The 26,300-nt window shown below is 44.9% G+C and overlaps 3 protein-coding genes across 6 annotated transcripts in view; 1 reads left to right on the plus strand and 2 right to left on the minus strand.

The window, feature by feature from the left end:
• Positions 1-4,675, plus strand: part of mfn1a (mitofusin 1a) — a 9,832-nt gene extending 5,157 nt beyond the window's left edge. The window contains exons 12-18 of the mRNA XM_034612912.1: positions 398-502; positions 857-959; positions 1,071-1,291; positions 1,365-1,466; positions 3,216-3,412; positions 3,493-3,627; positions 4,522-4,675. Coding sequence (XP_034468803.1) covers positions 398-502; positions 857-959; positions 1,071-1,291; positions 1,365-1,466; positions 3,216-3,412; positions 3,493-3,627; positions 4,522-4,588 — 930 coding nt within the window. The 3' untranslated portion in view covers positions 4,589-4,675. The remainder of the gene's footprint in view (positions 1-397; positions 503-856; positions 960-1,070; positions 1,292-1,364; positions 1,467-3,215; positions 3,413-3,492; positions 3,628-4,521) is intronic.
• A 4,085-nt stretch (positions 4,676-8,760) lies between these two features.
• On the minus strand, positions 8,761-23,363 carry pex5lb (peroxisomal biogenesis factor 5-like b). 4 transcript variants are annotated; one of them, XM_034612853.1, is made up of 14 exons: positions 23,089-23,363; positions 18,585-18,680; positions 17,361-17,475; positions 14,096-14,287; positions 13,704-13,824; positions 13,551-13,614; positions 12,749-12,847; positions 12,302-12,421; positions 11,162-11,305; positions 10,800-10,870; positions 10,505-10,717; positions 10,033-10,198; positions 9,709-9,866; positions 8,761-9,183 (listed from the first exon to the last, which is right to left on the minus strand). In XM_034612853.1, the coding sequence occupies exons 1-14, from the start codon at positions 23,101-23,103 to the stop codon at positions 8,985-8,987; spliced, it is 1,773 nt and encodes a 590-aa protein (XP_034468744.1). In that variant the 5' UTR covers positions 23,104-23,363; the 3' UTR covers positions 8,761-8,984. The 4 variants fall into 4 exon arrangements, with proteins under 4 accessions (XP_034468744.1, XP_034468743.1, XP_034468746.1 ...); XM_034612852.1 differs by having other exon boundaries at positions 14,096-14,299; XM_034612855.1 differs by lacking the exon at positions 18,585-18,680 and having other exon boundaries at positions 23,089-23,361.
• An 802-nt stretch (positions 23,364-24,165) lies between these two features.
• On the minus strand, positions 24,166-26,073 carry si:ch1073-184j22.2 (dual specificity protein phosphatase 18). Its single transcript, XM_034612903.1, has 2 exons — positions 25,685-26,073; positions 24,166-25,379 (listed from the first exon to the last, which is right to left on the minus strand). The coding sequence occupies exon 2, from the start codon at positions 25,363-25,365 to the stop codon at positions 24,733-24,735; it is 633 nt and encodes a 210-aa protein (XP_034468794.1). The 5' UTR covers positions 25,366-25,379; positions 25,685-26,073; the 3' UTR covers positions 24,166-24,732.
• Positions 26,074-26,300: the final 227 nt, after the last annotated feature.

A 26,300-nucleotide genomic window follows, 5' to 3' on the forward strand; every position in this document is an offset into this window, starting at 1 on the left:
AGTATAGGTCATAAGCCCCTCCTCCTCCATGTTAGCAGATGGGACATGGACCAAACTAACAAATCTAAGTAGACGTTAAATAAATGTTTGTAAAGATGTTTCTGTCGTTTCAGGTCGTTCTTCTCTCTCTGATGTTTGTTCAAGTTTCTGATCAGTTTGGTTTGAATCAGTTATTTGATGATATAAAAACAGGCTGAGACGTGATGATTGACAGCTGAGACTGACTCCTGATTGGTCGATGGCAGCTTTCGTATCTGAGATATTTTAGCTTCATTTGTGGAAATGTGTCACTGATGGTCTTTATATAGAGTAACTTGTGTGTGTGTGTGTGTGTGTGTGTGTGTGTGTGTGTGTGTGTGTGTGTGTGTGTGTGTGTGTGTGTGTGTGTGTGTGTCAGGTGGCCTCAGCTCTCTCAGATCAGACTTGTTCACTTCCTGTCCTGGTGGAGGAGTTCAGGTGCGACTTCAGTCCGACACATGAGACTCTGCAGATCTATAAAACCGTGAGTGAAACACGTTCTGATGTTAACAAACATTTTGTGTGGTTAGAAAAGTCAGAAGTAGCTAACACCACAAGAGGGCAGCGTTGAGTCCTCTGTTTCCAGACGATCGGATCGTTTGACGTGAGACCAGTGATTCAGCAGGTGAGTCACGTGATCACAGCGGTGAACAACTGCAGCCGCTCAAAGAAGCTAATGGTGCAGCGGTGATGGAAAATCTGGTTCAATTATCTGGAAAGATAAATAGAAATAAAAAATCCTCTGTACAGCCGACGTCTCATGTGGCTTCAGTCTTCATTGTTTAACCACGAGTGAAGAAAGAAGAAGAAAACGAGTTCCAGTCTCGTCTCTTCTCAGAAGCTGCTGCAGCACGTGGAGGAGAGGCTGGTCGGCTGTTTGGCTCATCGCTGCTCCACCGGCGTCCTCAGAGACATCAGGGATGCCCAGAGACACATGATCGGTAACGGCAGCGTCTCACTTTGTCCTCAGACTCTGGACGACATCCTGCTCAAGTGTAGCATGATGATGGTGTGGTTGAAAGTTTCTTCTTTTGTTTTTGTTCCATCCTCAGACAGCGTCCGTCCTCTGCTGTCTCTGTCCGTCCAGGAGCAGCTCTTTGCTCCCTCCTCCTGCTTCGAGCTGACCTATGACCTCGGCCTCTCCGTCCTCTGTGCAGATTTTCAGGAGAACATCGAGTTTCAGTTCTCTCTGGGCTGGACCGCCCTTGTCGCTCGCTTCATCGGAGCCGCCAACGCCAAGCGAGCGCTGAGCGGCTGCGAGCCGCGGCCTCAGGTGAGGTCTCTGAGGTTCGATCCCCAGCAGCTGTTTGTCAGTGTCGCTCTGTCGTAACTTTGTGTCTCTGCAGGATGCCTCCAGCTTTAAGGATGAGATGGTGGTTTCCATAGCAACAGGCCTTGTCTCTGTCACCTCCCGAGCATCCATGACAGTGCTGGTGATCGGTGGAGTGGTACGTTACTTTGTGTGTGTCATATGTGTGTCTCAGGTGTGTCTCAGGTGTGTGACAATTATTTAGTCAGCTTCTCTCTGATCAGCTGACCAAAATAATCTCATGTTCTAAACCCACAATTTGTATCTTAGATCCCATTCCTACAAAATTACTTAAAGTAATTCTGCACCTAATTATTACCAATCTGTCATTGTCATCAGGATGTACCACAGTCCTTTAAACTAGCTGTAATCAAACCCCTTCTCAAAACATCCACCCTGGACCCGGAGGTTTTTAACTACAGACCGATATCCAACCTCCCCTTCCTGTCTAAACTCCTGAGAAGGTTGTAGCCAATCAGCTGTGAGAGTTTCTCCAGTTAATTAGCATTAAAGGAACCGCCCTAAACTGGTTTAAATCCTATTTACCAGATCGATAAATGATGAGTCATCTGTGCGCACCAGAGTTAACCACGGTGTTCCACAGGGTTCTGTGCTCGGCCCATTTTATTCTCATTATATATGCTTCCACTAGGAAACACTATCAGGACACACTCGGTAAACTTCCACTGCTATGCAGATGACACCCAGTTATACGTATCAATAAAACCAGAACAGTGTCATCAATTAACTGAAGTTCATGTCTCAAGGACATAAAAACCTTCTCTTATTAAACTCAGATAAAACAGAGGTTCTGATACTTGGCCCTAAACACCTCAGAGACACATTATCTAATGATGAAGCTGTGCTAGAGGACATTGCCCTTATCTTTGATCCTGATTTGTCCTTTGATTCTCATTTAAAAACACATTTCTAGGACCGCCTTCTTCCACTTACGTAACATCTCAAACATCATGTCTCTAAAAGATGCAGAAGAACGAGTCCAGGCCTTTGTTCCATCCAGACGTGATTATTGTAATTCCTTATTCTCAGGCTCCAGCAGGAAGTCGTTAAAGACTCTGCAGTTTGTCCTAAATGCTGCAGCACGTGTCCTGAAGAGAACCAGGACCAGAGACCACATGTCTCCTGTGTTAGCTTCACTACACTGGCTTCCTGTTACATTTAGAATTTAAAACCCTCCTCCTCACCTACATTAATAATATGGCAGCATCGAACCTTAAAGAGCTCATCGTACCTTATCACCACTAGAGCCCTGAGCTCCCAGAATTCAGGCTGTCGTCCCTAAAGTCTCTAAAAGCAGAGGAGATCAGAGATCGTGATAATGATGGTGGATCCTGATCTTGGTGGATCCTGATCGTGGTGGATCCTGATCGTGGACTATGATCACAACAAGACTTCTTGATATATAATATTTCTCCTCAGATACTCGACCATTACTGACAATAATCCATCAGTTCATTGACCTTCAGCTACAAAGTGTTTATTCTAATCAAAGCTGTAAATACTCTGATCTCTCTGATGTTCTCTGTTCCACGGGACATCTGTTCACTTGTGTCCGTCCTGGGAGACGGATCCTCACATGTGTCTCTGAGGTTTCTACCTTTTTTACCTGTTAAAGGTTTTAGTAGTTTGACTCTTGTTGAGGGTGAAGAACAGAGGACGTCTCACCTTGTTAAAGACCATGAGACAAACTGGGATTCGTGAATATGGGCTATACAAATAAAATGTGATTGATTGATTGATTGAGGTGTGTGTCTCAGGTGTGTGTCTCAGGTGTGTGTCTCAGGTGTGTCTCAGGTCCTGTGTCTCAGGTCCTGTGTCTCAAGTGTGTGTCCCAGGTGTGTGTCTCAGGTGTGCGATGTCCTTGCAGGTGTGGCGTTCTGTGGGCTGGCGTCTCGTCGCTGTGTCTCTGTCTCTGTACGGTCTCCTGTACCTGTATGAGAAACTGACCTGGACCAACTCCAGCAGGGAGCGTGTTCTGAAGCAGCAGTTTGTGGAACACGCCGCCCGCCGCCTCAGAACCGTCATCCCCGTCACAAGCTCCGCCTGCAGCCAGCAAGTGTGCAAGTAAGCCCGCCCCCTACCTGTCACTCACACTGGCTAAGTAACCATCTGAGATAATCTGAAAGCTTTGATTTGTGTCGGAGGGAACTGATGGCGACGTTCAGCCGTTTGAGTCAGAGAGTCGAGCTGAGCGAAGCCGAGCTGGAGGGAAACGTCCGACAGCTGAGCCTCAGGATCCAGAGGCTGGAGAACATCCAGAGGAGGTCGAAGGCCTTCAGGTCAGAGGTCACGCTCACACCTGAGCTCAGATGCTAATTCAAGATTCATTCATTCATTATTCTAGAGGAAGAGGGTCAATGACCAGTACTGCAGCCAGCCACCAGGGGGTGTCAGATGATATGGGTTCACTTTTGGAAGCTCTCACGTGTCCGTCATGCTTTAAGTTAGCGGCAGCTCCGCCCCTCAGAGCCGTCCTGTTTGATTTTGAACATTCAGAGTTTTCACTAGTTTCCTGTTATTTCCTGCAGCTGAGCTTGAAGCCTCCAGGGTTTCACCTGAAAGACTAAAACTGTCAAACACACAATGAGAATTCATATAAATGACATGTGATGGAAACAGATGAGATTAGATTCAGATCTGCTCTTGTTCATGAACAGTTTTACTATAAAAACAATCCCAGATGTTTTACCAGCTGTTCTTCCTGCATTTAGCAGCTGGAACTGTTTCTTTTATTCTGGATGTTTGTTCTGCTCAGATTTTTATTATTCAACAGTTTGATCCTCGGCTCTGCTGTCAGTCAAACTGTCCCTGTCTGTGATTGGTCATATGCAGTAAACTCCGCCCCCCTCATATCCAGAACAACAGCTGAGTTAACTCAACAGATTAAACCAGCATCATGTGACCACTTGTCTGATTGTTAGGTCGAGTTCAGCTGGATAACTGAAAGATATCCTGGATACGTTGAACTCACTTCCTGGTACAGGCCCCAGGAGAAGACTACAACTCCCATAATCCCACACTGCGTCACTACAATAACAAACTCCCGCTGTAGTTATTGTTCAGACTGAGAAGCCCCCTGGTGGCAGAAACATGACATGTTGAGGGTTTAAATGAAAGCAGTGACAGTAGAACTACTGTATATAAATAACCAATATTTGTTGATTGATTGACAGGAACAGAGCCACAGAGCTGGAGACTCAGCTGGAATCCTTCTCTGTCCGCTACCTGCAGGGAAACTGAAGAATCGCACCTGGACAATGTTCTGCTGATGAGCAGCGCCCCCTGGTGATAGAATCAGGACCATCTGCTCAAACTGAGACGAGGAAGATTCTCGTCCTGACGTCAGTGTGTCTCACAGAACCTGTGGTCAGACACTGTGTCTGCCTGTAGGGGGAGCACTAACCTGTTCTGTGACGTCACGTAATGAACCACTTCACACTATGTGACGCTGCTGCATCCACATATTTTCATATAACAGTTTTATCTCACAAAACTAGAAACTGTGTCAGTGAAACTCAAACGAGTTCAAGTCTTAAGTCAAAATACACAAGCACACAAGTAAACACACACACACACACACACACACACACACACAGACACACAGACAAAAAACAGAAACAAATAAACACGTGGAGGGTAATAAGTAACTAAAACTGCATGAAGCGATGTAAAATAAAAAGTAAGTACTTTAATATTGTATCTGATACAGTACTTGAGTATATATACTTAGTTTTTCTCTGGTTGACAAATAGACAATTGTTGATCATGAACTCAGAGAACTGTAGTTACTCACGGTTATGAGTCATTGTTTTGCTTCTGATGTTTGTTTTGATCAGAACTTTAATTTTTAATAATCACGAGTTTCACATCTGATACAAAATAAATCTTTGTTGTTGATTTTATTTAGTTGCAGTGTGACGTCCCAGCAGCTGAGTTCCAGGTCCAAGTCGCACAGGCCTGTCCCGTGGTTCTGTCCCCGTTTCCAGACGCTCACTCATCCTGTCACCAAATAGGTCCTTGGTTTTTATTGAGTAGTGTCGTGTTCCTTTATCCTTAGGTAGAGAGAAGAGTCGGTCTTGGTTCAAAAAAGTATTTATTTAGAAGCAATGAAAAGCTACTACATAGCTATGGGCACTCAACGTACAGCCCCAGGCCGTCTAATACCGCCGGGGAAGTCAAGAGTCGCCCCGAACGGACGACAGGTGCAATATTTATAATAATAGGTAGAACTTCATTGGTCAATAACGAGGGGGAGTCACGTGGCTAGTGCACAGGCTGGTCCCAGCCTCTAGGCACTGGAATCCGCCAATGATGAGGAGCCGCTCCCAGTTTCGTCCCTCCTCTGACCGCCACAGATGTACAGTCTTCTCAAACAGGCATTATCAGACAGGTGCGAGACTGAACTGCGATGTGACGCACACACACACACACACACACAACACACACACACACACACACACACACACACACACACACAACAACCAACTTCAAGAATAAAACCAGCCAGCAACGGCTACTAACAGTCACTATGTGAAGGCCACACATTCTCCCACATATTCAGCCCAAACTGCCCCCCCCCCCCCCCCCCCCGTCTAACATACTGCACTTGTTTAGAGTTCAGTTTCATTGCCATCTTCACAGACACATATTCAAAGAAAAACATAGATTTTAGTCTTAACAGTAGTGATGTCAGAGGTTTCCACCACAGTGTGTCCTCAGAGACAGTGAGACAGTGTGTGTCCTCAGAGTCAGTGTGTCCTCAGAGTCAGTGAGACAGCATGTGTCCTCAGAGTCAGTGTGTCCTCAGAGTCAGTGAGACAGCATGTGTCCTCAGTCAGTGAGACAGCATGTGACCTCAGAGTCAGTGGAGACAGTGTGTCCTCAGAGTCAGTGGAGACAGTGTGTGTCCTCAGAGACAGTGAGTCCTCAGTCAGTGAGACAGCATGTGACCTCAGAGACAGTGGAGACAGTGTGTGACCTCAGAGACAGTGGAGTCAGTGTGTCCTCAGAGTCAGTGAGACAGCATGTGTCCTCAGTCAGTGGAGACAGTGTGTCCTCAGAGTCAGTGGAGACAGTGTGTGTCCTCAGAGACAGTGAGTCCTCAGTCAGTGAGACAGCGTGTGACCTCAGAGACAGTGGAGACAGTGTGTGACCTCAGAGACAGTGGAGTCAGTGTGTGTCCTCAGAGACAGTGGAGCCAGTGTGTGTCTTCAGAGTTAGTGAGACAGTGGAGACAGTGTGTGACCTCAGAGACAGTGGAGTCAGTGTGTGTCCTCAGAGTCAGTGAGACAGTGTGTGTCCTCAGAGACAGTGGAGTCAGTGTGTGTCCTCAGAGACAGTGGAGTCAGTGTGTGTCCTCAGAGACAGTGTGACCTCAGAGACAGTGGAGTCAGTGTGTGTCCTCAGAGTCAGTGAGACAGTGTGTGTCCTCAGAGACAGTGGAGTCAGTGTGTGTCCTCAGAGTCAGTGAGACAGTGTGTGTCCTCAGAGACAGTGGAGTCAGTGTGTGTCCTCAGAGTCAGTGAGACAGTGTGTGACCTCAGAGACAGTGGAGTCAGTGTGTGTCCTCAGAGTCAGTGAGACAGTGTGTGTCCTCAGAGACAGTGGAGTCAGTGTGTGTCCTCAGAGTCAGTGAGACAGTGTGTGTCCTCAGAGACAGTGGAGTCAGTGTGTGTCCTCAGAGTCAGTGAGACAGTGTGTGTCCTCAGAGACAGTGGAGTCAGTGTGTGTCCTCAGAGTCAGTGAGACAGTGTGTGTCCTCAGAGACAGTGGAGACAGTGTGTGTCCTCAGAGACAGTGGAGTCAGTGTGTGTCCTCAGAGACAGATCATAATGGCAGATTCTGCAGCTTCTTCACTTATAGAAACTAAAACTCAACAAATGTTTCATCATTATATAAAAATAAAGACACATGAAACTCAACATTATGACTCTATATGCTTTAATACATTTTCTCACCGACTATTAAAAATCTATAGTTTTATTCACATATAAGTGACGTTTACATTAATGTTTGTACATTTGTTTGCATGAGAAACAAAAAGAGATGATGTCATCACCTTCACTCAATAAAATACTTGTTGGATTTTTATGAAATAAATGATATTTGATTAAAATGTTTGTGAATTACAATAATTTGTTGTTTTTTGAATTATTCAAGAGATGATAGAAATATGATTTGCATATTTTCCAAATAGTTTTATTGTGTATAACATTTTTGCTGTTTCTTTAAGTTTCTAATTGTTTGAATTCAAAGGTCAATTTTCAATAATAGGAAACGTTTTAACTGATTTAAGGAATAAAATTAACTAAAAACAGAATTTTTGTATGGTTCAGTTTAAAATGTTGATTTTTAAATGTAATGTCAAACAGTTTTAATATTTCAGCTTAAATGTGATTAAATATATTTTATCTGAGTTTAGAGAAGAAGCAGGACAGACACTGGACCTTCAGAATAAAACAAAAGAAAATGAAAAGCACGGAAATCAACAAAATGTTTGTGTTGAGCCGACAGTAATATTTACTACTTTATTTTGACAGTCTGCAGCCTCAGCAGTGATAACTTCCTCCTCCTCTTCATCACCGACTCCCTGAGCTTGTCTTCGTTCATCAGAGGTTAAAGGTCAAAGTAAGAAGTTTCAAATTTAAACTGAAAAATTTGATTTAAATAAATTCATGTTTTATTTGTCAGTCGTTGTCCAAAGCTTTTATTGTGAACATGAGTCACCTTTCAAAGTAAAGTGTTTGTTAAAGGGTCAGTATGTAGTTAGTGACATCTAGTGGTAAAGTTGTATATTACAACCATTTAAACTATTAATTTAATTAAATCATTGAGCTCGTTATGACAAAAAAATACAGCTTTATCGTGACGTTAATTCTCAACACTTCCTGCAGAAGTTTCACAATAAAGGCTGCTGGACACGTTGAGAAAACTGGGGTTTCAAAATAAAATCTCATAAAAACGAGATCTGACCTGATCTGACTCATCACAGTGACGTGGGCGTGTACTCCAGGTATGTATGTACACTGTGACATCACTACTGGGCGTGGCTACAAGTGCAGTGAAGTTTTACAGTTTAATGGCTTTTAGGGATAGTTCACCCACAAATTTAAACTCCCTCATCATCTACTCTCCACTATGGGGGGGGTATGTCTCCACATCTGCTCCTGTGATGTCATCAAGTGTCCACAAGCCCCGACATTCACATTCAACTAGAAACTGAGTCACTTACACCAAGTTTGAAGCCTCGATGTCTCTGATGTCCACGAGGAGCCTCAGGGACATTTGGGACAAACACTTGGTGCAAGTGACTCAGTTTCCAGTTGAACGTTAACGTCGGGCTTGTGGACACTTGATGACATCACAGGAGCAGATATGAGGCGTGTTGTTTTTTTGCATCTGAAGAAGAGGTCGACTTGGCTCCAACACCGTTTACCCCTGAGACTGTGTTTTGTGGACTCAAACACTTCACCCCCCCCTCCATCATAGTGGAGAGTAGATGACGAGGGAAGTTTGAGTGAACGATCCCTTTAAAACACTCTTATAAACAGGAAGGTAAAAGGTTGTGCTCTTTTATTTTGAAGGAGCTGCTGCCGTTGTCTCTTTGGTTTGGAACCAAGCGGTTCCAGCACCTCCGTCAGATGTCGCCCACGTCGAAGGCCCTCATCAAAAGGTCCAGGTCCCCGACGTTGGCAGCCTGGAACAGCTCTGGTTGGTCCATCATGGAGATGGCGATACGCAGCGCCGCCCAGATGTTGGCCGACATCTGCTGGTGGCTGCAGCGCTGACTCCGCCTCTGCTGGTTCAGAGCTGTCAGGAAGTTACTGACGGCCTCCCTGCAGGACCAGGACCAGTTCAGATTACTTTCATGAAATCAAACTTTATTAAACATTGTTTATTTATTCAAAGTCAGACAGTTAAATCATTTTTTCATTTTTTCACAACACATATACATATATATATACACATATATATACACACTCACCGGCCACTTTATTAGGCACACCTTTTCAATTGCTTGTTAACACAAATAGCTAATCAGCCAATCACATGGCAGAAGTAGAAGGAGTCGGGAAGGATCAGCAGAGAGCAGCTGTCTGTGGACACCACATGAGAAACACTCCCTGTTTGGGGCTCGTCTTGCTTCTGCCTCCATTTCACCTGTTGTTACTTTGATTTGCACCAAAGCAGAAACTGGTTCACAACCACTGGTTCTTCTAATGGACACTTTGATCTCTGAAGTTGAACTTTACACTGTGAACATTAAGGTTCCCTCACTTTACTGAGCTGTGTATATATATATAAATAAATGTGTGTGTGTGTATACTGTATATTAGAGTGTATAGAAGGAGACGTGTCACCTGTGAGCTCCCAGGTTGATGCAACTGATTCCCAGGTTGTATCTGGAGCGGATGAATCCCGGCTGCAGCTCCAGAGCGCGGCTGTACGCCTCCACCGCCTCCTCGCTGCGATTCCCGTTCGCCAGCGTCGCTCCGAGACGGTTCCACAGCCGGTAGTCCTGAAGAGACACCAGACCGAGGTCATCGCCATGATGTCATCAGAGGTCAGGGGACGAGTCTGACCCCACACCACAGCAACACACACCTAAGAGTGTGTGTGTGTGTGTGTGTGTGTGTGTGTGTGTGTGTGTGTGTGTGTGTGTGTGTGTGTGTGTGTGTGTGTACCTGTGGCCTGACAGACAGCGCTGCAGTAAAAGCCTCCACTGCTTTGTTAAAGTCGGAGCTGAGATTAAAGAGAACACCGAGTCCAGTCTGAAGATCTGGATCCACTGAGTCCAGATTAAACAGAACCGCTTCCTGGAAGAGGAGCAACACACTCTGCAGCTCACACCTACACACACACACACAGTACAGTACACACACAGTACACACACAGTACAGTACAGTACACACACACACACACACACACACACACACACACACACACAGGGTTATACGAAATGTTGTACTGCTCCTTGAATGCTAAATCATACATTTATTCAGAACCAGCCAATCAGAGAGCTCCAGACGCCTCACTTGATAAGAGTCACAGAACTGGATGGAATCATGTCCAAGGTAACAACCAGAGAGGCTCCTGGGTAATGTAGTGTTGAGACGATAACAGGAACCGGTTGTTTCCTGTCTCAGGTGTTCATACCTGGCCGAAGTGAAGGTGTGGGGGCCCCTGCGTGGTGTGGCCGGTGAACCCTGTAGGGGGCTCCTGTGCTCCAGGCCCAGGTGTTTGTATCGTGGGTTGTTCCTGATCCAGCGGCGCAGGGCGTCACACGCCTCCCGCTGCATGCTGCTGTTAGTGAAGCTGACGGCAAGCGCCATGAGAGCCAGGAGGTTGTTGGGCTGGAGCTCCAGACACCTGCAGCAGGTGAGACAGGTGAACCCTCCACCTGAATCTGTCTGACATTATTTATAAAAACAGTATCATTAGAACCTCTCACCTCTGCAGGGACACGATGGCGGCCTGTTCGTTCTCGTTCTCAGCCTGAGTCGTTCCCAGAAGCTGCCACGCCTGAAAACACACGAAGAAGAGTTGGCCGACGACTTGTCTCCGCCCCCTCTCCACCAACACACTAACTGAAATATTGTCTGGGCGGATTTTATTGACCGACACTGACCAAGCACAGACGTACGTGTTAATATGAAATGTTTTGTTGGTTGTCATTTAGCAATTAGAAATAAATTAAACAGAAAAAGTATTTTAATAGAAAAATTAGTCACAACCACGAATTGAGCGTCATTGATTTATCTTTTACTGATCAATCGATGAATATTGAACCACAGATTTATGAAAACATTTCACCTCAGAGTCCAGCGGGTCCTGTAAAATGGCGGCCTCCAGCAGCAGGACAGCGGCATTCAGGTCTCCGTCCCGAGCTTTCTCCTGACCCTCGGCGAAGGCGTTGGTCCACTCTCTGTACGGGTTGGTAGTGTTGAAGTAGTAACCCTGAACAAAACAAACTCCAGTTTGTTAATGACCACGACGCCAGGAGAAAATGTCAGTGATTGTTTCAGGTTTTTAATGATCAAAACAATGTGTGGAGTTCCACAGGGCGGAATGCTCGGGCCTCTTATTTCACATTTACACACTTTCATCATCAATTCATACAAAACAATAAAGTCACAGATCACTGCTGCAACAATTATTTTCTTTATCCAACAATCTGACAATTACTATATTAGACTGAGACTTGGACTAAAATCTTTATATTAGTCTGAATTATTTGAATATTTTGTTTTATACCAGAAGTGAAAAATTCAATAATATGAATTCACTGATGTTAGAGCAAATGAAATGAAATAAATCATTTTCACAGCTGAACAACTCAGCAGCAGGTTTTCTGCACAGACTCGTTCACAGCATCAGATCCTCCTCCTGGTTCAGGTGAGGGGGGGGGCAGCCGGGTGCAGAGACAGAGACAGGAAGTGACGTGTGACCTCTGCTGCAGAGGTCATGTGATCGTGTTTACATCACCTGACACCTTCAGCTCTGATCACCACAAACTCTCTTCACATCTTCGTCTGTGTCTTCATCGTGTGTGTCAGCACTTCTTCACCAGAGACATTTGTGTCCTGTGTTAGAAGCTCCTCACCCCCCCCCCCCCCCCACTCACTCAGTGAATCAGTGGAGGATCCTCTGCTGTTCACACTGCTCCTGGATCTAGACTTTATACAGGAGCTCAGGAGGACATTTGTGTTACACTGTTACACTCGGGCTCGAAGGGAAGCAACATAAAGGAGAAACACCCAAGCAGAGAAGGATTATCTCTGATCACTGAGGATTCAATCGACAGAAATAATCTGTCATCGTTAAAAACTCTCACTTCTCTTCGTATCAGAGTCTGAATGAACAAAGACAAATGTGAAATGCAGTCTGGGGAACTCAGCAGCTCCAGGTTCAGGTCATCTGGCAGAAATACAGATCTACAGTGTTTCAACTCACCTTCTCCACAGGTGAGACGCTGGGCGGGATCGGCTGCTGACCCTCGGACTCCTCCAGCCAGTTTCTCCGAGCGAGCTCCTCCCACTCTGCCTGCATCTTATCCCAGAACTCAGTGTCCGACTGAAAAACACAGACCGCTGAACTGTAGAACCGGACTGATCCTGTAGAACCAGACTGATCCTGTAGAACCGGACTGATCCTGTAGAACCAGACTGATCCTGTAGAACCAGACTGATCCTGTAGAACCAGACTGATCCTGCAGAACCGGACTGATCCTGTAGAACCAGACTGATCCTGTAGAACCAGACTGATCCTGTAGAACCATACTGATCCTGTAGAACCGGACTGATCCTGCAGAACCGGACTGATCCTGCAGAACCGGACCTATCTAGTGAGTGAGTGAGTGTGTGAGAGTGTGTGTGTGTGTCAGTGTGTATCAGTGTGTACCTCGACAGCAGCCTTCGCTCTGACAAACTCGTCCTCCTGAGACTCGTTTCTGGTCAGAACGCAACGAGTTCGTCTTCGCTGTCTGGACGCCCCACATTCCTAAACACACACGGACACACACACACACACACACACACCTGTGAGAAACATTAAAAACAGCTCTGTCTGCCAGTTATGATCATTTGTTACCAAATAAACTGAAGTTTTAACAATTAAAAATGTCCTTATCGTCGTAATGTTGTGTTACACTGCAGTGGGAGTAGTGGTTGTGCAGTGGTACTGCAGTGGGAGTAGTGGTTGTGCAGTGGTACTGCAGTGGGAGTAGTGGTTGTGCAGTGGTACTGCAGTGGGAGTAGTGGTTGTGCAGTGGTACTGCAGTGGGAGTAGTGGTTGTGCAGTAGTACTGCAGTGGGAGTAGTGGTTGTGCAGTAGTACTGCAGTGGGAGTAGTGGTTGTGCAGTGGTACTGCAGTGGGAGTAGTGGTTGTGCAGTGGTACTGCAGTGGGAGTAGTGGTTGTGCAGTGGTACTGCAGTGGGAGTAGTGGTTGTGCAGTGGTACTGCAGTGGGAGTAGTGGTTGTGCAGTGGTACTGCAGTGGGAGTAGTGGTTGTGCAGTAGTACTGCAGTGGGAGTAGTGGTTGTGCAGTAGTACTGCAGTGGGAGTAGTGGTTGTGCAGTAGTACTGCAGTGGGAGTAGTGGTTATGCAGTGGTACTGCAGTGGGAGTAGTGGTTGTGCAGTGGTACTGCAGTGGGAGTAGTGGTTGTGCAGTGGTACTGCAGTGGGAGTAGTGGTTGTAGTACCTGTGGTGACGAGGTGAAGCTGTGGACGTTCTTGGTCACTGGATCAGTTTTAAACTCTGCAGACCTGCAGCAGGAACATAAAGAGCTGTTGTTAGCGTTAGCGCCACCCAGAGGCGGCAGTGATCACTCCAGCAGAGATAATGATTTTTTTACCACAGCAGTTCACTGGAGGAGTGATGGGAGGTGCATTTCTTCTCATGTCTCATCCTGCGTCCTCCGTCCTCCACGTCCAGATTCACCTCTTCCCATTTGTCCAGAGGAGACGAAACACTGACTGTAACCATGACAACGACACGATGCCTCAGATGTGAGTGTCAGTAACGAAATGTTGTTCATAGGCTGAACTATGTTTCAATAAAATGGCGATAAAGATGATTGAAGGACGTGTGGACGTGGACGCTGCAGGTTTGTCTCACAACAGTGTCGGACAGGAAGGTGGTGACACAGGAAGTTAGTCTCATCAGAGTAAAAGCTCAGATTAAAAAGCTTTTAACAAAATGAGCAACGGGGGGGGGGGGGGGGGGGGGGGGGGGGGGTTGGCTTACCTGAGTCCAGGGACACCCGCTCAGGTGTCCTGGGACGGACGGGCAGGTGATCCACCTCCACCTGGATAAGCTCCGTCTCCTCAGGACACGCTCGCCGTCGAGGACTCATCGAGCTGCCCTTCCTCCTCAGAGGACTCCTCCTCCTCCCCCCACTGACCTCCCTCGGCTCGCTGAGGTCCACCAGGTTCTGAGCTGTGGACAGAACTCATGGACAGAAGGATGGACAGGAGGAGGGACAGAAGGATGGACAGGAGGAGGGACAGGAGGAAGGACAGGAGGAGGGACAGGAGGAAGGACAGGAGGAAGACAGGAGGACGGACAGGAGGAGGGACAGGAGGAAGGACCGGAGGAAGGACAGGAGGACGAACAGGAGGACGAACAGGAGGATGGACCGGAGGAGGGACAGGTGGAAGGACAGGAGGAGGGACAGGAGGATGGACAGGAGGAAGGACAGGAGGATGGACAGGAGGACGGACAGGAGGATGGACAGGAGGAAGGCGAGAGGAAGGACAGGAGGATGGACAGAAGGACGGACAGGAGGAGGGACAGGAGGAAGGACAGAAGGACGGACAGGAGGACGGACAGGAGGACGGACAGGAGGAGGGACAGGAGGACGGACAGGAGTGATAGGAGGAGGGACAGGAGGACGGACAGGAGGACGGACAGGAGTGACAGGAGGAGGGACAGGAGGAGGGACAGGAGGACAGACAGGAGGACGGACAGGAGGAGGGACAGGAGGAAGGACAGTGAGCATCTGCTAGTTTGAATTTTTTGAATATCTTATCTTACTCCTTCGTGGGCCAGGTTGGCCGCTGTGAAGAAATTGGTCTATAAATCATGTCCTCAGATAATGGACTTGTCTCTTACTGGTCCTGTTGGATCTTAGTGCAGCATCTGACCCCACAGATCATAAGATCCTGTGACAGAGACTGGAGCAACATGTCGGGATCAAAGGAACATCAGACTGGTTTAAATCATATTTATCACAGATTTCAGTTTGTTCATGTGAACACTGACTCCTCCATGCACACACAAGTTAGTCATGGAGTTCCACAGGGTTCTGTCCTTGGACCGATACTCTTCAGCTTATATCTGCTCCCTTTAGGCAACATCATCAGAAAGCACCTCGTACACTTCCACTGTTACGCAGACGACACCCAGCTGTACATATATGAAGCCTGATGAATCTAATCACTTCGTCCAACTTCAGGAACGTCTCAAGAACATCAAGGTCTGGACGACCCAGAACTTCTTACTTCTAAATTCAGACTGAGCTCATTGTAATGGTCCCTAAACATCTGAGAGAAACACTGTGACCAGATAGTCCCCTTGGTGTTAGTTTGGCCCCAGCTCCACTGTGAGGAACCTGAGTTAGGACCAGGACATGTGACCCACATATAAAACAAGTCTCTAGGACAGCTTTCTTCCACCTGCACAGTATTATGAACATTAGGAACATCCTGTCTCAGAAGGAAGCTGAGAAACTCGTCCATTTGTTCCCTCTAGACTGGATCAGTGTGAGTCTTTATTATCAGGACGTCCCAGTAAGTCTGTGAAAAGCCTCCAGTTGGTCCAAGATGCTGCAGCACGAGTGCTGACAGGAACTAGGAGAGATCATATTACTGCTCTTAGCTTCTCTGCATTGGCACCTTGTCAAACTCTGAATATCAAGATCCTGCTCCTCACATAGAAAGTCCTTCAAACCCTTCATATATCAAAGAGCTCATAACACTGTACTGTCCAAATAGATCACTGCACTCCCAAAACACAGGTTCTCTTGTGGTTCTAGAGTCTGTAAGAGCAGAACTCTGTCTCTCCCTCTGTCTGTCTGTCTGTCTCTCTCTCTCTCTCTCTCATTAAATAAATAAATAAAGTTCACTGCTCAATGACTGTGACAGTTTTTAACTGGTATTTATATCAATTATTAATATGTCCAATAATCAATTAAAGAAACTGATGAGATTTGATCAGAACAGCAACAACGTTCAGCCGTCCACATACTTTAGGCCACATGGAGGAATGAATATGAGCTGCAGCGGTCACTGTGACCTTCATCATGCTGACACTCGACCACAGTTTTCAGCTGCGTCTCAGTTACAGAAACAAAGAGAAGGTCAGAGGTGTGAATAACGGATGCTGCAGGTGACAGATGGTCACGGAGCAGGAAGGAGGTCGGCCAAGGACAGGAAGTTAGAGACAAGTGAGGAGGACAAAGGAAGTTACAATGTTAGAAAACAACAGAGTGAGGAAAGGAGGAGGAGAAGGAGCATCAGTCTTTAACATCACGTCTGAGGATCCAAGGAACCAGTACGGGCCAGCAGCTGATCTGATTGGCTCTCTGTACACATGTGTATCCTATAGGTTGGAAACACAGATCTTGTGGTGATGACGTCATTTGCAGTAGTGATCATGGAGTTAAACTGTTTTCAGACCTGAGCTCCAGGTGGAATCCAGAGAATCGTCTCCAGAGCGTCTCCAGAGTTTGTGTTTCACAGCTGAACAACACAGCAGCAGGTTTTCTGCACAGACTCGTTCACAGCATCAGATCCTCCTCCTGGTTCAGGTGAGAGGGGGGGCAGCCGGGTGCAGCAGACAGAGACAGGAAGTGACGTGTTACCTCTGCTGCAGAGGTCACGTGATCATGTTTACATCACCTGACACCTTCAGCTCTGATCACCACGAACTCTCTTCACATCTTCGTCTGTGTCTTCATCGTGTGTGTCAGCACTTCTTCACCAGAGACATTTGTGTCCCGTGTTAGAAGCTCCCCCCCCCCCTCAGTGAATCAGTGGAGGATCCTCTGCTGTTCACACTGCTCCTGGATTTAGACTTCATACAGGAGCTCAGGAGGAGAAGACAAACTGAGTCTGATCCTCCAGAGAAGATCCAGAGAACTGAGGAGCTCAGGTCTGAAGAAGCTGCAGCCTCAGCTGTCAATCAATATCATCAAATAACTGATTCAAACCAAACTGATCAGAAACACTTGAACAAACATCAGAGAGAGAAGAACGACCTGAAACGACAGAAACATCTTTGACAAACATTTATTTAACGACTACTTTTAATTTATTATTTTTGGTCCATGTCCCATCTGCTAACATGGAGGAGGTTAATGAGCTATACTGCAGCCAGACACCAGGGGGCGATGAAGAGGATTTGGCTTCGGTTTTAGGATTTAGGAGCCATCGTGTCGTTCCTCTTTGTTTACAGTCTGATGGATGGTGATTGTGTGTGTGTGATGATCATTAGTGAGTCCGGACTCTACCTGCTGTGTTGGAGGTGAGGGGTCGGGAGGAGGCGGCGTCGCTACGGCTCTCTGACAGGAAGTCATCGATGGAGGGACTCAGCAGGGGGCGACTCTCCTGCTGCTCGCTGACCAGCTGCAGAGAAACGAGAAGACGTGACCGAGACACTGAGCAGGAAGAAAACGATCAGTGTCCTGAAACAAAGTTCATCCTGATCCTGTTTCATTTTTAAAGAACAGTTACAAAATTGAAACTGAATTGACTGTGATCACTTCCTGTTTTTTCAAAATAAAAGCAGCTGAAATGACAGTGGACTCAGTGATGAACAGACAACTGGGACTGAATCACTGTGACACTGAAGGAAACTTAAAACCATTAAGATTCTACATGAAGTTCTGCAGTAGAAGGAAAGTCTCAGTCGACAAATATGAAACAAGGTGTGAAAGAGTTCCAGGTTGAAACAGCTGAAGCTTGTCGACAGGAGTCTGAACCAAACAACACAAAAGTCTCGTTCACACTGTTTTCATTTGTTGCTTTAATTCACACCTGGTGGCCAGTCTGACACGCCCCCTAACAAAACCACGTGAGAGCAGAGGCCGACAGCCAATCAGAACAGAAGGGACCAGCTGATCTATCAGACTTTCTCCAGTTTGTTCCTCACGTGAACAACACAGCAGCAGACAGGAAGTCAAGTTTGAATTCTGCTGCAGAGGTCACATGGGGGGGGGGGGGGGGGGGCGCTGGAGGCTCTCACTTGTACACACACACACCTACTCCAGAGAAACTCCAGAGGATCTCTGGAGCTCTGTGCAGGTCTGAAAGAAGCTTTGAGGCAACCTGTAATTCAGTGGTTCAGTCTGAGGCCTGATTCACCCTGATCACAGACTGTGTGTGTTTGTATGTGTGCGTGTTTCCTAATCCACGCAGTCGTGTACGTCCACATGTCAACTGGAATTATGTTTGTGTTTAATCCTGTGAAACATCGAAGACAAAAAGCAGAATCTTCCAAAAGACGACGAGACGCTGGAACAGTTTGAAGTGACAACACAAGTAAAACAACGTGTGACTAGACAATGAGCACCAACAACAGTCTCATTCAGATTCATGCTTTTACTCCAAAATATGAATTATTATTAATATTATGATTAGTTTTTTATAATCAACTAAAAATATATATTTTAAGTTTCAGGAAAAACAAGAAGAAATAAAAAATGATAACAAACAAGCGTGGTCGTCATGCCAACCTTGGTTGTCACGGTGAGGAGGGGGTTTCCTTCAGAGGAGGCCTTTTTACCAGGAAGCTCCTTCAGCACCATGGCAACGACCCTTTCACCTTTGCCCTACAACAGGTAGATTGACAGGTTGATTCACTCAGACGCTGAGAACTTCTTCTTCTTCTGGTTGTAATTCAGGTTCAGGGTCGTCTGACAGAAAACGTTTACGTGCGTTTCTGTGGAGACAAACTCCTGAAACTGGATTTACTGACAGGTGACGCCAGGTTCACTTGTTTAACGACCTCACCGAGAAAATAAACAGAATAAATCCTGACGTGATAAAAAGTGAGAATAATGAGTTTTCATTGTAAAAACACGTTTCTACCACGTGAACATGATGAATCCTGAGGCAACTCTTCATTTTTCTATATAAAACCAACATTCTGGTATTTTCACATATAAATCTTTGACTTTTCTCGTTGTGTAAAACACGTTTGATGACTCATCCTGTGTCCCAAGATTTCTGGAATCTTTAACTTCCTCCCGTGACAAAGAATTCTGACAGTTAGCGACCGGCGCACAGGGACGCTGTGACATTCATGTGCTACACGTGGATCAAACCTGTGACGTCACACACACACACACACACACACACACACACACACACACACACACACTCACTCCAGTTTCATCTGTCACAGGTTTAGCCTAGCTTAGCATAACACAGGAAACAGCTGCTAGCCAGTGCTGTGCTAGCATAAACAGCTACAATATCCAACAGTACCTTAGCATATATAAGGATCAAGATACAAGGAAATGCTCTACATCAAGATATGATCCAGATACAAACATCTGGATCCAACAACACAATCTAGACAATGATCCAGATATGTGATAGAATCTAGTTACGAGGATCTAGATATACAAGATGTTCAGAATACCAGGATGAGATCCAGATTCAAGGACAAATATTCAAACATAGGCGCAATGGTCCAGGTACAAAAAAAACACGTACAAGGATCTAGATCCAATCACACAATAGATTCAAGGATCTAGATCCAATCACACAATAGATTCAAGGATCTAGATCCAATCACACAATAGATTCAAGGATCTAGATCCAATCACACAATAGATAAAAGGGTCTAGATCCAATCACACAATAGATAAAAGGGTCTAGATCCAATCACACAATAGATTCAAGGATCTAGATCCAATCACACAATAGATAAAAGGGTCTAGATCCAATCACACAATAGATTCAAGGATCTAGATCCAATCACAACAAAGATACAAGGATCTAGATCCAATCACAACAAAGATACAAGGATCTAGATCCAATCACAAAATAGATAAAAGGGTCTAGATCCAATCACAAATCCAGATAGAAGGATCTAGATCAGATCATATGATCCAGATTGTGCTGCGGACACAAACTGTATATGTAGATACAGGAACACAATCTACTGTAGATATGATACTAAAGCCTCAGAGTGGGTTTAATAAAAAAACTGATTTAGTTCTTCTATTCAAACTCCGACCCGTCCTGTGTAGCGCTGCAGCGCCACCACACAGATGTGACAGTTACTGCAGCTGTGAGGTTCCACGGTTCAGCTCAGAGTCGAGACAGACGTGTGTTTTCAGAACGTCAGTGAACGCAGCACGACGAGTTCGTCAATAAAACATCAGCCACAGTTTTATTATTAGAACGAGTGAAACACATGATCTGTGACGAGAAGCAACATGACGTGTCCGATTCAACACGCTACTGATGAACCGCGTGTGCTTCTCCAGATCAATGAATCATTAATCCATGACAGTGAAGTCGATCAATTAAAAACCAAAGAGTTCACTGATGTAAAAATAAATCAATGATCAATGATACAGAGACGTGTTGGCAAATGGAGTGATGGAAGTAACTAAGGACATTTACTCACTTTCAATTTGTAATAACATGTAATTTGTGTATTTTTGTTTTCTGTTTCTTCAGGATGAAATTAATGAATAATGAAATAATAATAATAAAGAAAATAACAAACTGAAACACACGTTCTCTCTCACTCTCTAATTCCTCACTGTCACAGTGTCGCTCGTCCAGCTCGTGTGTGTGTGTGTGTGTGTGGTTGCTGGAGATGCTGTCGGACTAAAAATAACCTGCTGAGCAAACAGTCCTCCATCATCCCAACAGAGCTGCTGCTTTAAATCCCACTGAAAGGTCCTGACTCACACTCTTATATACTAATACAAAGAATAATACTATAAATACTTATAATGGTAATAGTACTGACAGTATCATTACTGTTCCTGACTCTGACACAGTGAATATAAATGTACTGAGATCAAATAAATAAACCACGTTCACATTAAAGTCAGGTCAAATATCTGTTCTCTGATGAAACTGTAACCAACACATTCGATCATGATGTTAATGTATCTGGAAATATTTAACTTCAAAATCAAAGATGAAGATCAATGTGAAACTGAAATGAACAGATTTATCTATTTGCTGCTTTACGGTAACTGAATGAAGAAAAACTTCCTGGATTTAACCCTGAACAGAATCGGACATGTTTCTGTACGTTTCAATAACATCAGCAACTTTTCTGTGTTGTGCTGAAAAACACTTTACATTAAATCTGAGTTTGAAGTGTCGATGATTCAGACGTTAGAAATAAAACATGGTGGTGAAACTGAGCCGAGGTCGACAGGACTGACGGAGAATATTTGACCCCAGGAGTTTAGATATTTATAATCCGACAGCTTCAATGTATAATTAATCTTGTATGAGAGCGTTTCCCCTGAGACTCAGTCACACTGTAAATACAGAAGAGGACGACTACAGGACAAAAGGCCCATACATATATATATACACATATACATATACATATATATATATACACATACATATATATATACACATACATATATATATATACACACACACACAGTCACTGATCTTTATATCATTTATGAACATGTGATTTGATCATGTGTGAACATGTGATTAGAACATGTATGAACATGTGATTTGATCATGTATGAACATGTATGAACATGTGATTAGAACATGTATGAACATGTGATTAGAACATGTATGAACATGTGATTAGAACATGTATGAACATGTGATTTGAGCATGTATGAACATGTGATTTGAGCATGTATGAACATGTGATTTGATCATGTATGAACATGTATGAACATGTGATTAGAACATGTATGAACATGTGATTTGATCATGTATGAACATGTATGAACATGTGATTAGAACATGTATGAACATGTGATTTGATCATGTATGAACATGTGATTTGATCATGTGTGAACATGTGATTAGAACATGTATGAACATGTGATTTGATCATGTATGAACATGTATGAACATGTGATTAGAACATGTATGAACATGTGATTTGATCATGTATGAACATGTGATTTGATCATGTATGAACATGTGATTTGATCATGTATGAACATGTATGAACATGTGATTAGAACATGTATGAACATGTGATTTGATCATGTATGAACATGTGATTTGATCATGTATGAACATGTGATTTGATCATGTATGAACATGTATGAACATGTGATTAGAACATGTATGAACATGTGATTTGATCATGTATGAACATGTGATTTGATCATGTATGAACATGTGATTTGAACATGTATGAACATGTGATTTGAACATGTGATTTGATCATGTATGAACATGTGATTTGATCATGTATGAACATGTGATTTGATCATGTATGAACATGTTATTTGAACATGTGATTTGAACATGTATGAACATGTATGAACATGTGATTTGAACATGTATGAACATGTGATTAGAACATGTATGAACATGTGATTTGAACATGTATGAACATGTATGAACATGTGATTAGAACATGTGATTAGAACATGTATGAACATGTGATTTGATCATGTATGAACATGTGATTTGATCATGTATGAACATGTATGAACATGTGATTAGAACATGTATGAACATGTGATTTGATCATGTATGAACATGTGATTTGATCATGTATGAACATGTATGAACATGTGATTAGAACATGTATGAACATGTGATTTGATCATGTATGAACATGTGATTTGATCATGTATGAACATGTGATTTGATCAGGTATGAACATGTATGAACATGTGATTTGAACATGTATGAACATGTGATTTGATCATGTATGAACATGTGATTTGAACATGTGATTTGAACATGTGATTTGAACATGTATGAACATGTGATTTGATCATGTATGAACATGTGATTTGATCATGTATGAACATGTTATTTGAACATGTGATTTGAACATGTATGAACATGTATGAACATGTGATTTGAACATGTATGAACATGTGATTAGAACATGTATGAACATGTGATTTGAACATGTATGAACATGTATGAACATGTGATTTGAACATGTGATTTGAACATGTGTTAACATGTGATTGTATCGTGTGTGACATTGGTTAAACGGTGTGATGTGTTCAGGTGTCAGGTGGAAACAGGACTCACCTGGACCTGGTACATGTCTCAGATCAGCGGGACGCAGGTGGAGCTGCAGCCGCCAGGAGTCCACCGCAGCCCGGGTCCGCTGCACCGAGCCGCTCGGTTCTTAAAGCCCCAGGTCTGAGCTCCGGGTCCCGGTCCTCTTTGTCCCGTCACCGGAGCTGCGGACGCGTCGGGGTCCGGTTGTCATGTCGCGGTGTTCCGGTGGAGGGCGGGATCAAAACAAACCGAGCTGCTCCGAGGTCCAGCTTCCTTTGCGGCTTTTCACAATAAAAGAGGCTCATTTAGTGGAAACGGACATTAACTAAAATGATAAAAACGCAACATGAAGAAAGGAACAAACTCGAGTCGACACCAACAAGAAATAAAGTTCTAATGAAATTCAACACGTTTTTCAGAGACAAAATGAATCAGGACACATGACGTCACCAGACTTATATATTAAGTATTTTATTTAAGAATACCTTGGATTCTCTATACATTGTTGTACTCTGCTTTTACTTTGAAAACATCTTGCATCACTTTTTGAATACTTGACACATGTGGACCTGAGGCAGCTTCCGGTCAGACAGATGTTGGAGAACTGAACGAACACACACACACACACACACACACACACACACACACACACACACACACACACACACACACACACACACACACACACACACACACACACACACACACACACACACACACACACACACACACACACACACGGGAGAAACTAACATTTTAAAATGTGTCTGTTTCTTCAAGGAGTTTTTCTGTTGAGCCGGTGTGAAGAAGTGAACTTTCTGAATAATAAAGTTTATATAAATGTGAAGTGAAGCCAATGCAGACGTGCCCGAAACCCGTCTTCTGTGTAGTGACCAGCAGGGGGCGACTCCTCTGGTAGTTTCTATAGAAGTCTATAGAAAGTGACTTCTCACTTTATCACGTCAGTAACATTCAGGAGTTTCTGTCTCAGTCTCTAGTTTCAAGTCTTCTTCAAACAGCTGATGTTCATTTAGTGAATTATGATCATTTAGAGTCAAACAGACCATAAAGCACCGGATGTGTTGGGGGGGGATACCACAGTGTGATTGACAGCTAGTCCCGTCCAATGTGCTGGTGGCAGGTGGGCGTGTCCTCGAGCTCAGTCAGGCTCCACCCCCCTCCTCCTAATATGGTTACTTCTGGTTTGAAAAGAACAAGATGGCCCCGGACTAAATGTGAGAATTGACATTTACAACAAACCAAAAGACTTTCCGTTCACTGTGGCCCCGCCGATGCTAGGCAACAGCAACATGGCTGTAATAGTTACGTTACTTTCAGCATGAGTTAGCATGCTAGCAGTCAGGTATGGTAATGTAGGAAATAAAGGCGCGATGACAGAGAAAATATAAGACTAATAAATAAACATTTAAATCAGTCAAGTTAAAATGACCATAAATTTATCATCCAATGAAACGTTACTCTCAAACATTTCTCACGTCAGGCTGTTTGCACCACCAGAGGGCGGCGTTCAATGAACTCTTCTCATGAACACGGAACCCGAACACAGTACAAGTCATCGACCCACTCGAAGCTTCCGCCAGCCCGTCAGTGGAGGAGATGCATTGTGGGTAGTTGTTTCTAAGATGTTTCAGATACCATGGCGCTCACAGCTCAGACTTTTACGTTGCTTAACTTAGTTCCTCTTCTTGACTTGTTTCCTGGTGTCGGACCTCGTGACATCACAGGTGACCTGGGTACCTGCATTAACCAGTTCCTCTGCTGCTGCGGTGGCGTTGACCTCGTCATCCTCTGTGTCCTCGCCGTCAGGGGGGGAGGTGGAAGTGACATCTCATCCACTGTTGCGACTTTGACGGTGTTTTTACCGTAGAGACGCTTCTCGTAATGCAGGAGCTGGTCCCAGAATCCGGCATTCAACCTGACCCAGGGCCGACTCTCCTGCACCCAGCGATGTGCCTGGCAAAGCGTCACTCCCCTGTGCCGCATCAGGTACGCCATCACCAGCGCTGGAGAACGGCTCATACCGGCAGCACAGTGCACCAGGGTTCCGCCAGCTCGGTTGCCATGGATACGGTCTGCCACCCGGTCAAAGTGGTCACCGAGGCGAGCGCTGGGCAAGTCAGAGACAGGAACCCGGACACACTCCACCCCCGGGTAGGCGGGGCAGGTGTGGCTCAGTGTGGCGTTGACAATCAGGGTGATGCTTTTCTGTGATATTAGCGCTGCGTTGAGGGGGGCGTCGGCGCTGCCGAGGAAGAGGGTGGGGGTGATCTGAGAGACGGACATGAAGCCGACCTGTCAGGAAACACACTGCTGTTAGTTCACTACTGAGGACCAGGCGGAAACGCCAATATCAGTAATCAGTGATTGATTATTTATGTTTTATCAGTTGTGTCAAAAACCATATGTCAATAGCATGATCAAAACTGATATCTTAGCTTAGCACAAAGACTGGAGACAGGGGAAACGGTTAGCCTAGCTTAGCACAAAGACTGGAGACAGGGGAAACGGTTAGCCTAGCTTAGCACAAAGACTGGAGACAGGGGAAACTGATCTCAGCTGAACGTCACTGATTACAAACATCGTCCCATATGAACACTCACCTGTTTCCAGGTTCACGTCACAGTGAACTTTTTATCCGTCTAACGACCTGCACCCTTCTTCAGCTGCTGGGGTGAAATGCATGCTGGGATACCATGGCAGCTGGTTCCTGTGTAAGCTCAGTACACACACTGTAGATGGTTGTGTGCCAGTCTTCCAGCCAATCACCTGAAGGGTTATTTTTGGACAGACAGCTGGAGTCATGTGACCTGACACATGAAGATTCTCAGTCATGTCTTCTTCACTTCTGACTGACGGAGGCTTCAGGTGTTGTTACCTGAAAGTTGCTGCTGTGAGTCATTGGGTCACTGGAGTGTGTGTGTGTGTGTGTGGGGGGGTCAAAGGTCACAGGACATGGGGCTTAAACGATTCCTCCAGTAACTTGATTTCTAAAAATCTTTGATTCAGATTCTCTGCCAGAAGCTTCGTTGAATCCAGACATGGAATGTGTGTATTCAGGCTGTTTCACACGGATTATTATACCTGTTGCACACCGAGCGTGTTTAAAGCCTCTAGAGTTCACTGATCACATTTCCCGTCCTTGTTTTCAGCACCAGTTCTTCTTCTTCGTTCCTGTGTGTTTACAGTTTAAAGACATTTGGCCCATACATTTAATTTAT

Source organism: Hippoglossus hippoglossus, chromosome 17, assembly GCF_009819705.1.
Source record: "Hippoglossus hippoglossus isolate fHipHip1 chromosome 17, fHipHip1.pri, whole genome shotgun sequence".
NCBI classification, from domain to species: domain Eukaryota; kingdom Metazoa; phylum Chordata; class Actinopteri; order Pleuronectiformes; family Pleuronectidae; genus Hippoglossus; species Hippoglossus hippoglossus.